The sequence below is a fragment of the Episyrphus balteatus genome, chromosome 3 (genome assembly GCF_945859705.1).
Source record: "Episyrphus balteatus chromosome 3, idEpiBalt1.1, whole genome shotgun sequence".
NCBI classification, from domain to species: Eukaryota; Metazoa; Arthropoda; class Insecta; order Diptera; family Syrphidae; genus Episyrphus; species Episyrphus balteatus.
The window spans coordinates 125,512,716-125,530,667 of NC_079136.1; the positions used below are offsets into that span (position 1 = coordinate 125,512,716).

The 17,952-nt window shown below is 30.8% G+C and overlaps 1 protein-coding gene across 3 annotated transcripts in view; it reads left to right on the top strand.

Annotated features, from left to right (window-relative positions):
* Nucleotides 1-17,952, top strand: part of LOC129916821 (protein madd-4-like) — a 129,810-nt gene that overhangs the window by 87,344 nt on the left and 24,514 nt on the right. For 2 of the 3 annotated variants that reach the window (XM_055996991.1, XM_055996992.1), the window contains exons 7-11: nt 1,945-2,074; nt 3,484-3,586; nt 3,741-3,836; nt 9,637-9,792; nt 10,175-10,446. In XM_055996991.1, coding sequence (XP_055852966.1) covers nt 1,945-2,074; nt 3,484-3,586; nt 3,741-3,836; nt 9,637-9,792; nt 10,175-10,446 — 757 coding nt within the window. The remainder of the gene's footprint in view (nt 1-1,944; nt 2,075-3,483; nt 3,587-3,740; nt 3,837-9,636; nt 9,793-10,174; nt 10,447-17,952) is intronic. The other variant, XM_055996993.1, reaches the window with a different exon arrangement.

Below are 17,952 nucleotides of genomic sequence, written 5' to 3' on the forward strand. Positions count from 1 at the left end.
AAAAAACAGAAAAACAAAAACTCATTCTCCTTGGCCTTATAAAAATCCTTAAAATTTTCAAGGCTAATGCTTGTAAATAAATAAAAATAAAAAAAAAAAATATGTACATCATCACAAAAGAGAGTGAGAGGATACCTTTTTTTTCATATCCTTTTTTGATGACAAAAAAAAACAAACAAGGAAAGTAAAAAAAAACAGATGTAGAGGATGTGGTGTCATTTCCAAAAATGTTTTACAATCCATACTCTTAATGTCAGCAGATTTAGGAAAATATATAACATTGCCACTGCTACAACCTTAAGGATACCTTCTTCATAATTTTTTCTTGGAATACAAGGTCAAAATAAAAAAAAAAAATATGTTTTGATAGGGAGACCTTTTTTTATCCGATAAATCTATGTCATGCAAAAAGTATCCTTCAAATCCTTACCTATCATTTTTTTTTCTTCTATTTTTTTTATAATATATCTTACCCCCAAAAAATCTCGACTAATGAACTCCTTGTTGGATACAGATATGCACCTATACACATATAATATCACAAATAACGTGATAGTCATATTTAAAATAAAAAAAAAAAACAAATATAAATCCACTAAGCTCTCGCATACAATCTTCATCAGATTTCTTAAATATATATCCACTTCCACTCTCTATACATTTACTTAATTCCTCCCTAGATGTATATTTGCTTAAGCTGTCTCTTCCGTCATCCATATCACATCGAATCAAACTCCCTGATTCAACCACCCTCCCAACCGCCATCAGCGCTGATACCATTACAAAACATTCGCAGTGGTTTTTATTTCGCTTATTTCACAACCTCTCCTCTTTGTGTCTCATCGATATGATCCAAATACCAAATATTGGTAAATGCAGAAAAAAAAATCCCAAACAGAGGGTCTGAGAGAAAATGTCAAGTACCACTAAAGCTAGCATCGATGGCAGTGACGGTGGTAGCGGATTTGGTAACGTTTTACCACCCCTTTTGTCGGTGGTGGTAATCCCCTAACAACATGCCACGAATATTGCCAAGTTTATTTATTCTTTGACTCCTTTTTTTCTACTCTTCTTCTCTCTCAATCGAACCAATAAGAGTTTTCTCATTCTACCTCCCTTTTTTATTTCAATCGCAGTCACTATTCTTCTCTGCTGGGTTCCGACTTCGTGAAAAAAAAAAGTCATATAGCTGCACTCTCATGAGTCAAGAGGATCCACAATGTTCCACACTGCTTAAAACAGTATGTAATGGGACTAAAACGATTAAAGCTATAAAGACAATTTTCAGATGGGACATCGCAGGCTGTGTATCGTCGGTCGTCTCCCTGCTCGACCTCTTTTTAAGAGCCACAACCACCCCCCTCTTAACTACACCGTTTCTCTTGCTGCTAATCGATTAAACGTGCTATGGTGGCACACAATAAAAATGAGAAATTCCACCAAAAAAAAAGGAAACGAAAAAAAAAATTAAAGCTTTAGAGGGGAAACAAAAACCAATATACGGATTTCAACTTTAGCCACAACTTAGCGTCTTCGTTGTACATGACGGTCTCTTGGTCTTGGTCTTGGTAGCCTGGTAACATGGAATAAAACATGAAAAATATTGTCACCCTCATTTTGCTATAGATTTTGCCTCTGTCGTTATTTTCCAAATGTCTGTTTTATTTTTTGTTTTTGTTCTTTTTTTCGGTTTTGGAAATAAGAAATTATAGGTTCCAAAAACGGAATTGATCAATCGATATATATTATATCTCCTTCGACAATCATACTCCCCCACCAAGCCACACACCATTATTGTCGTCGTTGTCGAATAAAATGCTAGAAATTTCAGCAAAAGTAGAAAAAAATTGTATAATAATGTCTTTTCTTTTTGCTTTTTTTTCTCTTTTTCTTTTTCTTTTTTTTTCTTATTTTATTCGATCGAACTTAAACACAAAAAAAAAGGATATAAGATGTCCCGACCAACATGCAGAAATCGTGTTACTGGTGTCGAAGTGGAAGACACCCTGTGCAGTGCAACTAATCGGCCCGAGCCATCTGTGGTACTTTGCAACACTCATACCTGTCCGCCTAAGTAAGTACACTTTAAAACCCGAGACCTGTTCTTTATTTCTATCTTTCAGTTGACAGTATGTTTGACAGGAATATGAATTCATGAAAAAAAGTTATCAAAAAAAACTACATTTTACAAATTAAAAAAAAAAAAACAAATACCTACGATCCACAAATGATCTTTAGTTAATTTTAAAACAATTTATTTTGTGTGATGAAAGTATTAAAATCTACAATAATAAATAAATACGTTCCACAAAGAACCTTTGGGTTATCTGTCTTTAAATGACAGCAAAATGAACATCAAAAATAAGAAAGCGAATACGTTCCACAACAACCTAAAAATTACATGTAAAGAAAATAAAATACGTTCCACAAGAAGCTACATTTTGTATTTTCTTTATTAAAGGTCATTTAAATGCACTATTTATTCATAAGTTAAATGTGTGTTCCAAAGATTTCCTGAGAAATTTGTATCTTCCACAAGAACTTTCTGGTCAATATTTGTATTGATTTTTATTAAGAAACAAGCGCATTTATTGTTATTTGTGGACATAGGACAAGTCATCCAATGGGAAGGCAAGAAAAATGTTCCACTTAAAAACTAATATATTCAACAATGATAAACGAAAAATCTAATAACTTCCACAAAGGCCTTGTTGATAAAAAAAAAAATCTAAAAAATAAAACATTCCATAATCTTAAATTGCAAATATGGCTCGTTATACACTGTGGAATGCATTCATTTATAATATACTAGAAGTGAATGCAATGCTTCAAGTAAAAAAAAATACTTTCCACGTTATTCTTTGTGGAATGTATTCATTTTTTATTTCACGGAAGAAGAATTGAGTACTAGGCATAAAAAGGTTAGTTCAAAGCAATATTAAACATATTTAGAAAGGATATATTGTGGAACGCATTTAAAATTTCATTTCCCGAAATAAATACAAGACGAAATCATTGATATGGAAGAGGGAAAAGTTGTGGAACGTATTCATCTTAATCTTAATTCTGATAAAAGTAAAAGGTTAAGGTGAAATTTTCAATTCTTTCTTCTTAAACATACTGTTTTCGAAGAATATCTACTCGGTTTATCTCGCAAATCCACTTTTCCATCCGAACTGAAGTGGAGACACTATACTTGGATGAGAATCTTCGATAATGATTACTAAGGTAACGAGCATAGATAAAATTGGTGGATTGTGGAAAAGAGGAATCTAACTTGAAAGACGTTGTTGTATCCAAATCGTGCCTTGCCATGATACTGCGAGAGGATAACGAAAACTATACCCCACCGAACCGACACACCGGAGTCATTTAAGATGTTTTACATAATTTTTATGGCATTTTTCTTTTTTGTTCTAACAACATCCACTCAACTTCGGCACATTTCTATATCTATCTCTCTCTCTCTCTCTATCTCTATAGATGGGTAGCTGATGAATGGAGCCCATGCAGTCGTCTTTGCGGACCTGGTTATCGAGAACGAATGGTTGTGTGTGCGGAGGAAACAAATGGCATTAAAACCAGGGTGAGATCTCTACCCAACAACAACAAGCAAAACTGTGTGGAACTTGTCCCATCCCATATCCTTTATCCATCCCGCACAGTTACCTACTATTTACTTAATTGCACTATGCACTCTCTTTGTACAAATGCCATTGTCGTTTTCGTTTTCCCAACAGGTTCCAGACATCGTATGCCGAACAGCCAAACCCCCAACTCAAGAGTCTTGTATGGTACAGGAGTGCCCCAAGTGGGAGGTCGAGGAATGGTCTGGGGTAAGTTTTCTAGAATCATCTTCTTTTTTTTCGTAGCCGTCTTTCTTGTCGTCGTCGTCGCCTTCCATCTCTTCTCTGAATGTGTGTAGATCTTTATTTAGTTTTTGGTTTGCTATAAAGTGTTCGCACACCCATGAGCCATGATGGTTGTGGATGGTAGAGCATATTGCACTGCATGGCATGCACTGAAACAGGCTTTGTGTCTAGAAAACGGATGGGACGGTGATGATGATGGGGGGACCGAACCGCACTTTTCTTGAAAAATGAAAAAAAAAAACGAGAAAGAGGAACTCCAATTCCATAGCAATGCCTTAAGTGCACACAGCACATTCACACGGCGCACATGTTCGCTCGCGCGTTCATGAAAAGTAAATGTTTCTTGGAATTTTCTCATATTCCTTCCCTTTTATTTATATCCTTGGAAAGAGAGTCAGAGTCGGGTAAGATTGGTGAATTCTATTGGATTTGAGTTTCGGTAGTAGCAGAAGCAGCAGCAAACAAGCGGATGTAAGAATTGCACACAAGTGAAAATAAAAACAAAGTACAAGGTATAGTAAGATGTTTATGAGATTGAAAGTGGGTGGCACACAGTAGGAAGTTGGGAAGTTGTTGGGAGGTGCACTGGGGAGAAGATCCTTTTGAAAAGAAAAAGCCTTTCGCAGTTCGTTATTTCAGCGCGCACGGCACGTGATTTTTCAGAACCTAATTTAACAGTAATTCAGTTTTTATTTTGTTTGTTTAGTTCTTTTTTTTTGTTTTTATTTTCATTTTTTATTTTTGTATAGTTGTTGCCGTTTCTTTAAGGTTAAAGGTAGATACTGGTTGAAGTCTTAGATATTTGTGTACTTGTACACAAATGAGTATAGGATGCTCATTTGGAGTGTTTTTTTTTTTTTTGTTTCTTTTTTACTTGCGATATAGGTACTATAGGGCAAGTTTAGGATTCGTAAAAAAAATCGAACTCGAGATAACTATTTTACATGACATTACGATGATGGAGAATGCCAAAAAAGTGGGTCCGGCAATTCTGTCTGTCTGTCTGTCTGTCTGTCCGTCTGTCTGTCTGTAAGAACCTCGAGCTACATCCTAAACTACTGAATGGATTTTCTTTAAACTTGGTAGTTAACAGTTTTGAGTGATTCCCTAGAGGAGAAATTGAAGTTTTTTTTTTAGGACCAAAACTAACGGTACCTGTCATATAACGGAAACAGAAAAGTTGATTTATTTCAAAAACGGCTCTAACGATTTTGATTAAAATTTTTCTGCTTACTGTTACAGATAAGAGCCTTCTTTGACAATAAAAAAAATATTTTTTGTACCGTTATCAACGGTACCTGCCATAGAACGGTTTTTTTGATTTATGAATTTCTCATAAACGACATAACAGATTTCGACCAAATTTTTAATACAGAAACGTTTAATCAATCATTATTTAAAAAAATTTAAAATTTTTCAAAAACCACATTTTTGGATTTTTAAAAAATATTTCAAAATTTTTTTTTGAAAAATCAATTTTTTGGAAACGAGTTGGTGAAAAAATTTGAAATTTTGTTTTTATGTGTAAATTAATTATTTATTCAAAATTGCATATCAACTTTTTTTTTGAAAAATGTTAGAAAATTTTTATATATAAAAAATAATTTTTTTAAAAAACGGCTCTAACGATTTTCGAAAATTTTTTTCTAAAAATTCCTTTTTATACTAGAAATAAAATAGCATACTTTGTTTTTTGTAAAAGATTATTTAAAACGGTATTTTATTATTTATAAAAACGGATTTTATTTTTTTTGTACCACTAACGAAATTCCGTGAAAATGTCAAATTTTCCCTAATTTTGTTCAATAAAAAACTTTAACATTAGAGTAACTTTTACCATAAGAGCAAGTACGTGCGACCCCAGTCGTGCAATTTATTTTTTTTATATTTATTTCCACAACGCGGATACAAGACAATAATGTTGAAGTGATGGCGGTACGGGAAAAGAGTGGAGTATTATAGTTTTGTAGAATAGTCAGTTTATAGTTGGGTGCTTATAAGATACAACTAGGTACCTTCATTTATAGGTCTCTAGATAGTTCAAGGTAGGACGTACATGAGTTTAAAATTTTTATTGGTTGGCAGGAAGTTCCTCAGGTATATAGACATCAGTTTTAACATTGTTTGTATAGTTGTTACAACTTATAGGAGTGTGCAGTGCTTACCTCTGTCTATGTTTTATGGTTACGTTTTATGTGTTTCCAAGAAAAAATGAACAATATTAGAAAGTGGAGTATTTAAGTAGTTGGATGTTAAGATACTTTCAATTTTATAAGAAATCATTTCGAAGAAATCGAATGTCATTGAAATAAGAGAGAAATTCAATTTGTCAAATATAGAATGAATGCATTCCACACTTCAGTTAAGTTAAGTTTTTCTTAAAGAATAAATCTGAAGATTTGTGGAAGAAATTTTGTGAATTACTTTAATTTACTATCAATTACATGTTGTGGAACGTATCTGGAAAATGAAATTTTACCTTTTTATCATTATTTCAAATTTTAACAGAAAATGTGTAATGTATAAATCTTGAATTTAAGATGGCTATTTTATATTAAAAAATCATGATCATTTGAACTGGGTATTAGGGCTAAAAATTACAAAAAAAAAAAAAAAACTGATACCTAAACAAAAATCAGTGCATTTATGAAATATATGAAAATAAGGCTTAATTATTCAACTTTTTGTTAGCAGCAACATTCAATAGAATAATAAACTGATGATTTGAAAAAAAAAATGGGAATTAAATAATTTTGTGACAAAAATACATGTTGTGGAATGTTAGACAGTAAATTTCACCTCCCTTCTACTTTAATTTGGTTTCTTAGCAGAACCTGTGGAACAAGCATTCGATGCAATTCGGGTGCCGATTTCTTCCAAATCAAATAGAAAGTTAAGCTTTCTGTCAAAAACTTATGTTGTTCGATGTTTTGAGAAAGCGCTGATATTGAGCAGAGGTTAATGTTCACAGTCATCTAAAACTTATATAAAATGTGTTGCTGGTCTGCAGTAGATACATAGATACAGGATCGTGATTTAACTAGAACGACAAAAATTTCGAATGGACAAAATATCTTAAATAATACATGTATAAAAATCTCGAATGTACACACATTTATAAGTAGGTACATGATCTCGAAAATATAAAAAAAATCTCGAAAAATTCTAGAAAGTTTTGTTTTCCATATAATATTTGTTTGATTTTAGCTTTCAGGAATGATATGAAAATATTGTCAAAAGGAAAAACTGCTGCTCATAAAAATTCGGGACATTTTTAATCCCCTTTTTTCTTGCAATATATATCTTTAATCATGTTATGCATTCGTATATTTTTTTTTTTTGAAAATCATTACATCGAATCGTTTTTTTTTTTACCTGGTTTTCTTCTCAACAACTGGTTTGATTTCAAAGAATGTTTTTATATTAAAGTATTGACATCATTTTAATACAATTAATTATTGAATTTTTAAAAATTTTTTTCATGTTTATTTTTTTAACCAAATTTTTAAAAACGGTACATTGAATATTTTAAAAAATTAGGTTTAAGACGTTAATTAAAAAGTGCTACTAATAATGGCATACCAATTTTATTGTAAAAAGTTTTTTTTTTTTCAAAAAATAATGTACTCGTATAAGAAATTATAGAAAAAACGACCCTATAATTTTTTTTTTCATATACATATACATTAACGAAATTTCTATATAAAAAGTTTTAATAATTTTAGCGTCTTGAACTCTATGAGCGACCCATTCGTGCCTTTTTTTATATTAAATTTCATTGAAATTGAACAATTAGTTTGGGAGAAAATAAAAAAATTTAAATTTAAAAATCATTTTCTAAACAAAAATTTTTTTACTTGGTACCTAGATAGACTTTACCTAAATCGTAAGAGCCGTTTTTGAGAAAATTAAACTTTTCAAATTATGTAGAATATGACAGGTAGGTACCGTTACTTTTATTTGTTCTTGTAAATTAATTCAAAAATCTTTTTGAAAACTTTTCAATGTTTGAAGAAGGCTGTGTCTTCGCTTAGAGAGGGGGAATCACTATACAATATACAATGATTTTCTTCTCAAAAATGGATCTAACAACTTTTATTCAGTCAAAAATAAGTCGAACTGTATTTTTTTTATTTCAAACTTTCTCGTAAATGAATGATTTTAATAAAAATTTTGTCTAAGAGGCTAGTTTAGTAACCTATAAAAATCAGCAAAAACGTATAAAAAATCATCATAATTTTTTTACAACGGACCAATTATAGGCATACAGTTTTTTTTTTTGAAAAATAGACTACTCTTACAATTAAAATTTTTTGTTTATAACAATTAAATTACAAATTTTCTTGGTTTGAAACTTTGAAGGTTCAAAAAAATTGGTTTTGTTATTTTTAAAAACAAGTTTTATTCAATTTTTTTTTTTTTAGTTTTTTCTTAAATTGAATTAATATTATTTTCATTTTCCGTCAAAAGAAGAGTTTTACAATTTCTTTCTTAGCAATCGGGATAATAGTCATACATTATTTCAGCACGAAATAAAAACTGCTGAAAGATCAAAACCTAATCAAAATTATACCCCGAAAAAAGAAATCTGCTGAAATTTCTAGAATTTTATTTCTGAAGTGAACAAATTTCAAAATAAACCTCGTCAATCTCTTGAAAAAGATTGGAAACTATCCATAAAAAATTATTTTAAATTAAAATGCATCCACTTCTCAAAAAAAAACAAAATCAAAAGGAAATTCCAGGAATCTTAAACATACAATGCTCTCTTTTCTCTATTTCTGAACTTTTATTTTTATGTTGTATTAAAGTCCTTCAAAAAAAAAAATATTTTCATTTCATTTTCAAATAAAAATAATAAAAAAAAAATCTATTTTAATAGTTCATTCAACGCCGCCCGCTTGTTTGCTTCTACTACTACAACTACTGTGTTATGCAATCTCAAAGATGAAAACTATAGATCCATTTATTTGTTTTTCTTTTGTTATTATTTTTTATGTTTTTATGTTTTTTTCTTCTCTCTCAAAGTTAGAAAACTTCAAAAATTAATTCAATGTTCACGAGTCGAAGTGAAAGAAAGGACTAGAAATTACATTTATACGACATACCGCCACCCAACAATCTCACCCAGTGAAAAGGGAGCTCTATATCAATGGTCGTCCTTATTCCGATTTTTTTCTTATTTTTTTTTTTTTGTTTTTGTTCATTCGAAAGAACAAGAGAAGATGAATCTATATACGTAGATAAATCGACAATCTCCCCTCCTCATTCGCCTCCACCAAATTTTTAGCCACATCCATCAGGATAAGAACAAATCTAAAGTAATATCATGTTATATTTGGGAAGAATTTTCGAAACGTTCGTTGACGTAATCTTCAAACCACAAATTCCACTTTCCGCCGGTTTATACTTTGTTGTCATTTAGAGTTGTTTGCCTTTCTGAAGGGAACGAAGAAAGAAAGGAGGTTTAAATGGATATTGGAAGGGGATATGTGTGTACTGTCTCTTTTACTTATTTCCAAACATATGGAATGCATGGATTTTTTTTACAATGCACCGCAAAAAAGTAGCAAAAATAAAAATAAAGAAAAAACTTTTTTATATATTTCAAGGATGTCCTCATCTCCTAAAAGTATGCATCACTTTTATGTTCAGCTTCTAGTTATACTTTATTTTTTTACTATCTTCTATACTTTCCTTATTTTTTCTTCTGTTTTTTGTTTGTGTTTCTTTTCTTTTGGTGATGTTTTAATGCATTTTTTAGTGTTCGGTAACTTGCGGACATGGAATCCAAATGCGTGGCGTCGAATGCAAGTCCGCAGATGGTAGTTTAAGTGCGAAATGCGATCCACAAACAAAACCTCCAGGAGCTGAACAGTGTACCACTGGGTTGTCTTGCAACGGTGACCAAGAAATGGATGTGAGTGTCTCTCCTCTTAAAAAAAAAACAACACTTACCTCTCTCTCTCCTATTCTTCAAATTTCCTTAAATGTATAACTTTTTTTTGTTCGTTTTGTTTTAATAAAGTGTCATCACTGGTAAACTATTAAATGTTGCTATCATTTTCTTTTTTTTTTTGATTTTTTTCTCTTTGGCTTGTTGATTGTGATAAAAAATATATAATCATTGGTGTTTGTTGTCTTTACTTTCTTTTATTTTTTCTTTCCTTTGTTTTTTTTTTTTTTTTTTTTGTTCCAACAACATAAATTGTTCTTCTATGTGACAAAACTTTTTGGATCTCCATTTAATTGAATCAATTTTCTTACAAAAGCAAAAAAAATTACTTTTTTTCTATCTACAGGAACAAAGTCCCGATGAAGTTAGTAAAAGTGACGAAGATGAAGAAGAAGCTGCCGATGAAGAAGCTGCCGATGAAGAAGACGGTGATGGCGGTGAGGAAGTGGAGGATGTGGAAGACTCTGAACAGGTATCATACAACGATCAACCAATTTACGCCCATCAACAATCGAATCGACTTCATCATGAAGAACTTCCCCCAAGAGCTGAATCGCTTATTGGGGGTGGTGGTGGTGGCGGAAGCAGTGAACCAGAACATCCCTCATCGGATCCAACGTAAGTGTGGACAGACTTTTTCTTGCTTCTTTTTTTTTGTATAAAATGTTGTGGTCATTTGTTTTTTTTTTCAGTTTTGACAGTGTGTCTGGCAATAAAAGAAACCAAATTTAAATATATTAAAATTAGTATCAAAAAAAACATCTACTCAGAAAATTTGGAAATTAGTTTTTCGGCTTAGGTACCTATGACAATCGATATTGTCAATAATAAATTGAATAAAATAAACACAAAATAACACAGCATTATAATGACAACTCATCATATGACAACTCATCATGGACAACTCATCATTAGAAAATCCGATTGGAACAACAATTCATTTGGAGGTGGTTGCTATTTTTTTTTTAATTTGACGTTTGATGGATTGTCTATGATGACTTGTCCCATATAATCGTTTGCTTAGTAAATACTTTATTTATAAAAACTGTAGGTATGCAAAAAAATTTCTTTTGATCGTCAATTTTGTCTCTATAAAGTGCCTTATCCAATCAAATGTGACGTTGAATAGCGCAAGAAATACGGTTCAAACGATTCTTAATTTGTCAAACTATGATAAGCAGGAAGGAAGTAATGAGGGAACAGATGAACACAAATAACTCAACCTTTTGTTACCTTCACCGCCATAGTTTTAACAGCTTACCGGCTAAAACTCCAATACAAACTTTTGGGTTCTACTCTTACAACTCTCAGGATCCTCTCTTTGTATTATTTAGAAGAGAGCGTCTTATGCGTTAAGAACTCCACCGTTTACTGTTAACTCATATCTGTAAACCAAAACTTGTTTCGTGACTTTGGTCCGCCAGATATCTGCGTCCGAATTTAAGAAAAAAGCATGTTTGAATGCAAATAACTCAGTAACCAGAGCTCAGAGAAACTTCTGCTTTTCGGTTATGAATAGAGCTTATAGAGACCTTTCTTTCGATGTCTTATTTGATGAAAATGAAACTTGATTTTTTCTAGAAAATCTTTAAAAATTGATTTGTAATTTTTTTACATATATGTGTAGGCCTGCTCATTGTGAACTCATATCTGTAAACCAAATCTTGTTTGAGACTTTGATCCGAAAATATTTGCTTCCGAATGTAAAAAAAAAAAAAAAAAAACATTTTCTAATTTTCGATAAAAATTTTTTTTTCTAAAATTCGATTATAAATAATTCAGCAACCAGAGCTTCAAAAACCTTTTGGTTTTCAGTTATGAATAGAGCTAAGAAAGACCTTTCTTTTGATATCTCACTCGATGAATTTGGTTAAATGCATTTTCATTCGGCAAGTGTAACCTTGATTTTTTTCTCGAAAATCCAAAATAAATAAATTTTGTAATTTTTTTACCTAAATGTATATAGGCCTGTTCACTGTGAACTCATGTCTGTAATTCAAAACATTTTTCGCGAACATATGAACAAAAAAATCCTTATGTGAAAAGAAATGTTTCAAAAATCTACTAGTTCCGTTTTCTTTTCAAACATACTGTAAATATATCATACAAATCTGTCAAGCAATTGTTGGACGCGTGTTGTCTTTTTTAACCGATTCCAATTCCCGTATTTGCACTTGAGGATCCTATTACACATTCGACAGACTTAAAGATTAGCACGAAATTGTATCTTCTTTTTTTTTGTCGACATTTGTTGGTACAGCTTAAGCTTAAATGCGTAACTTGTCACTTGTATATGTCCGGAGAAGGATTTGTCAGACTTTCTCCACGTTATACCTACCCTCTGCTCCAGACTCATTCACCTACACACACAAATTTATAGAAAGTAAACACCATAGCCATTCTGTGATTTATTCACCACAAAAGATTGTGTAATACGGCATCATCAGTGTAGTAGATGGAAAAGAGATAAGAGGGGAGGAAGTAGATCTAATTGTGATTATCAGTGCCTATCGGAATAACATCTCAATATATACCTACCCTAACACTTATAGGGTCTATACGGTCGGGTTCTATCCATGGTGTTCATCGCCTAATCAAGTGAAACATTAACATTGTATTTAAGGTATAGCCAGAACTTCTATATACCCTTAACTAGTCTGTAATATTATAATACGGGTCGTCACAGTCCGTAAAGCATAGCTCAGGTGGTGAATTCAGCCAAGTCGAATGAAGTGAATGAAGTTTCAAGGTAGGAGTAGAGACACACCATATCTTCCCCCAAAAACACACTACCCTCATAGTGAAAACTAGTTATGTGTGTTGTGATGCAATATAGAGAGTATCGGGTGGTGGATATAAATGTACCGGTAACAGTTTCGAACGGAACTACTAGAACCAGCACCATCAGAGACTGAGTATGTCCTTGGGCAAAGTTTAATTAGCTCCCCTATATTAGATAGAAAAGCTATACCTCTAGAGAGTCTATATAGAAGAGTCCTCGGATAATAGTGTGAATGTTCAGAACGATGGGTGTTGAACCAAAAAAGAAGGAAACAAAAAAAAAGAAGAAATTGTACCACTCACTTGTTCACACTTCACTTCACTTCACTTCACACCACACACACACACCTTTACACTTTACGCCTTATCCCTCACTTAATCAACCCTCCACTATAGACTTTAGACACCAGGTAGAAAGAGCACTTGTAGTGGCTTTAGGATAGATCCCGAAGAACCCACCTTTGGATTTCGATTAGTGTATTTTTTTTTTTTATTGGTTTTTTGTTCCCTTAACTGTACACTCTCCATACGACAGAAGGATGTTAGATTGGCAGCTTAGATGAATGGAAAGTACACACATACGAGTTCGAGTAGTAGAAGAAGAAGCTCAAATTCAATTAAAGCCAAACCGAAGTTGTTGTTTTTTTTTTTGTTTATTTTTGTTTATTTTTTTTTTGTAATTTGTTTTCTGTTTTTGTCTTTTATTGAAAGGTCCTTAAAGACGACGAAAAAACGAATGAACTAAGGGACAAAAAGGTAAAAGGACAAAAGAACTGACGGACGAACGGAAGGAAGAACGTTGATTCTCTTCTAATGCTTGTATTTTTTTTAAATGGTTTCTGTTATTAATTATTCAGAATCATTCTCTCTCCCTCTTTTTTTTTCTCTCTCAGTGGCCTAGTGTACCTACTACACTATGGAGAATAGCATTTAAATTGTAATTTTATTGATTTCACCCCTGCTCTTTCCGCCATTCATCTAACCATTTCCATAGTCTGATATTTACTTGGACATGTGTCCAAGTCGTCGTCGTCTTCGGTTTAGTGGTATACCTTCGACAGGGGCGTACACACCATTGGGGCAAGTGGGGCGGTGCCCCGGGGTCGCCAACACGCCAGGGCCCCGTAAGGAGACAATGCAGAGAAGCCAACTGGTTATAAAAGTATCGAAGCAAAAAAGATAAGATATTTGACATGAATCACTTCGGACACAAGAGAAACAAAAAAATTATATATTATCTTGGGGCCCCAAAAATTATTACTTGCATATTCTTAGCGACCAATAAATGATAGGTACATCAGGGGCCTCAAAAATAAATTGCACGACTGGGGTCGCACGTACTTTCTCTTATGCTTAAAGTAACTATAATGTTAAAGCTTTTTATTCAAGAAATTTAAAATTCGATATTTTGAAGAAATTTCATAAGTAGTAGGTATAAAAAAATTAAATCTGTTTTTTATAATTAATAAAACTCCGTTTTAAAATATCTTAAAAAAAAAAAACAAATATGCCATTTTATTTCTCGTATAAAAAGGTATTTTTAGAAAAAAAATTTTGAAAATTGTAGGAGCCGTTTTTTAAAAAAATAATTTTTTATATATAAAATTTTTTTAACATTTTTCAAAAAAAAAGTTGGTATGCCACTTTGAAGAAATAATTAATTTACACATAAAAACTAAATTTCAAAATTTTTCATTGATCCGTTTTCAAAAAATTGATTTTTCAAAAAAAAATTTTGAAATTTTTTTTAAAAAACCAAAAATGCGTTTTTTGAAAATTTTCTAAAATTTTAATATTATCTTTACTTACACACTTTTGTATAAAAATTTTCATTTAAATCGGGTTAATTTTGTACGAGATATTCAGAAACGAAAAAAACCGTTCTATGACAGGTACCGTTAATAACGGTACAAAAAATATTTTTTTTATTTAAAAAGTTGGCCCTTATGTGTAGTATTACACACAAAAATTTTAATCAAAATCGTTAGAGCCGTTTTTGAAAAAAATTAACTTTTCTATTTCCGTTATATGGCAGGTACCGTTAGTTTTGGTCATAAAAAAAATTTCAATTTCCCCTCTAGGGAATCACCAAAAACTGCTAACTACCAAGTTTGAAGAAAATCACTTCACTCGTTTAGGCTGCAGCTCCAGATAGAGACAGACGGACAGACAGACAGACAGAATTGCCGGACCCACTTTTTTGGCATTCTCCATCATCGTAATGTCATGTAAAATTGTTATCTCGAGTTCGATTTTTTTTACGAATCCTAAACTTGCCCTATAGTACCTATATCGCAAGTAAAAAATAAGTGGGCGTATACATACTTTTTTATTTCTTCTAATTTTCTTTATCAAAGGGGCCCCAAAATGTAGTCTTGTCCCGGGGCCCCCACAACTGAACGTACGTTCCTGACCTTCGATATACCTTCTTAGCTCCTTGTTTTCTTGTTGTCTTTTAGTTAAACAAGACAAAAAAAAAAAAAAGGACAACGTGGTAATCAATAGACACACCAGGCACAAAAACAACCTCCTAATGCCCATTGGAAATGAGCTTGTCGTTAGTTATTATCCTGTTGTTTTTTTTTTTTTTTTTTTTGTCTTTGGTATCATTATTCTATTTCTTTTGGTTGAGTTTTTTTTTTTTTTTTGTTTTTTTGCGTGGTATTCAATGGATTTATTTACTGAATACAAAATTAAAACAAAAAAAAAAAACACAAGAAAAAATAAACTTAATGCCTATTCAAACATATACTCATAATGTATTGATACTCATACAATGGGGTCGGGCATTAGAGAAGGATCGAATAAATTGGTTTTGTTTTGTTGTCAGGGTCAAGGAAAAATTGATTTTTAAAAATTTTCGACCGGGATATGAATTTATATGATTTGTTCTGTATGATTTTTGTTTATAAGAATTTAAATTGAAGAAATGACAATGCATTACTTCATCATGTATATGTTCAAAAATACACATGAAATACAAAATATAAACATTTTAATTTGATGGAGAAATGAAATCATAGTTAAACCAAGTTCAAACGAGCTCGACTCCCAATATTGAGGGTCTAAAAATAAAAAAAAATTCGACCTCACACACAGTTCGAAATTCGAATTTTAAGGCGTTAGAATTTTGTGAAGAAATTGAGTTCTACTTTTGCCTAGAACCGAGTTTGTGGAGCTAGAATTTTGTCAAAAAATCGGCTACAATGTCGCATATTTTGGAATAGTTTAAAAGAAAATTTTAGTTTTTTTTTCACTTTGAACTGGCTTCTTTTCATATTCTGACCCTTCCCCAAACGACTATTTCGAAATTTAAACATTTTTTAATAGTTAAAATATTAAAAAAAAAAAAAAAACAAATTTTTCTAGAATACATATTTTTTAATTCTAAAATTCGAATTTTGTTTTTTTTTTTTTTGAAAAATAATTTTTTTTTCTAAACGGAATATTGATTTTTTTTAACGTTGTTTTTGCATTTTGCATTTTATTATTTATTAAAAGAAAGCAAAATTAAAAAAAAAAAAAATTCAAATCATTTTTGCATATTTTTTTCTTTATTTGAAAATGTTAAATTTTTATTTGACTTATCCAAAATTAAAATTTTACTTATTACGTCATATTAACAAAAAAAAAATTTACATATTTAAAATATTTTTCCACACAAAAAAATTTAGCATTCGAGCATTAAAAATTTTTATATTTACATTAAAATTGAAATAAAATTAATTTTTGATTTGCATTGCAAAAAAATTTTGTATGCTCAAATTAAAAATAAAATTTTGTTAAATCCAAAAAAAATTCTAATATTAAATATTAACAAAACGTTACATACAATTATAGGTAATTGAAAATAAGTAAACACTTTATTTAACTCCTGGTAAATTATTTTCTTTTTTAATTTTAATTTTAAGTAATTTTTGTCCTCGTGATTTTATTTTTACATTAAATTTTTGTCTTTAAATTTGAAATAAGAATATTACAATCTATTAGAAAAGTTTATCTGATTCTTCGAAATAAATACCTACCGTTTTATTGAACATTTTACTTTATCGTTGTATTATGTTTTTTATTTTTAATTTAAATTATAGTTGGCAGCACTATAACCCCAAAATTGTACATTTTTTATGAAAATAAGTAGGAGAGATGTCAAAATTGTGCTTATTTAAAAAAAAAATAAGGAAATAGTAAATGATCTAAAAGTGTGTTTTGCTAATTTGGCACTTTTTGAAATCTGTATTCAAAATGTTTGATTTTTTTTTTCATTGAATATGAACATGACTTTAGCCGAATTTCTTACTTATATACTGTTTCAAAAATGAAAATTCTATTTAGACGCTTATTCTGTCCGCTATTTTTTAGCCACTATTTTGAATAAATAAAAGTTTGCAGCTTTTATGTATTCTCCTAAAGTTCTTCAGAGCAAATTTCTTGCTTTTTCGTCACTAAATGGCAGTGCAAATGATTTTTGACGCGATAAAGCACCAAATGCACCACTGTGAACATGTGCGTCCATCTGTTAAATTTAGTACATTTATGTTTTTTATGTAATCTATTATATATATTAAAGTTTGGTTTTGTGTACGTTCGCTAACCGGCCACACCGGCTGACTTATTTTCTTAATTTTTTTTTTTAATCAAAGAGGTATAAGAGGAGAAGGTTTAAGGCAAAAAAAATTTAAGATTTTATAGGGTAAATAGGGGTAACACGACATTGAAAAAAGAGGCTATTTTCTAAACGGTAAGTCGTAAAGAGTTGACTTTTTTTTTTAAATGATAGACAAATTTATTCAATAGTTAAAAAAGGTATTGAAAAAATTCAAAAAAATTTCAAAACCAAGTTGTGAAGGTTTTTTTGAAGTCAAAGGCCTTCGACAAAATACTAATTAGAGGTACGCAAAATTTTGCACAGAAATTTGAGTCACACCATGAGAAAGATATTAAAAAAAAAAAAAATTAGGGGTCTAAAACGGATTTTTTTCATAGGCCCTGTATTTTGAAATAAAAATTTTTGAAAAACAACCTAATTTTAAGGGACATTTTTGAGTAGAATTTTATTTTTTTTGAATTTTTTAAAGTCTGTAAAAAATCTCAAACTTATAGGAAATATAGGTTTCAAATTTTGAATTTTTAAAATGATTTTTGACCGAATAACGGGAAAAACAAGTTTTTTTGTCCCAAGTTTTTTGGCCGTTTTTAACATAGGCCATATTGTACATAGGCCACTTTTGCTAAAAGTTTAAAAGTGAATATTTTTAAACTCATTTTACGAACTTTTCACGTTTTGATTCCCTTTTTCATTTAAAATGTTAACTAATTACAGAGTCGAAAATTAAAAATAAATAC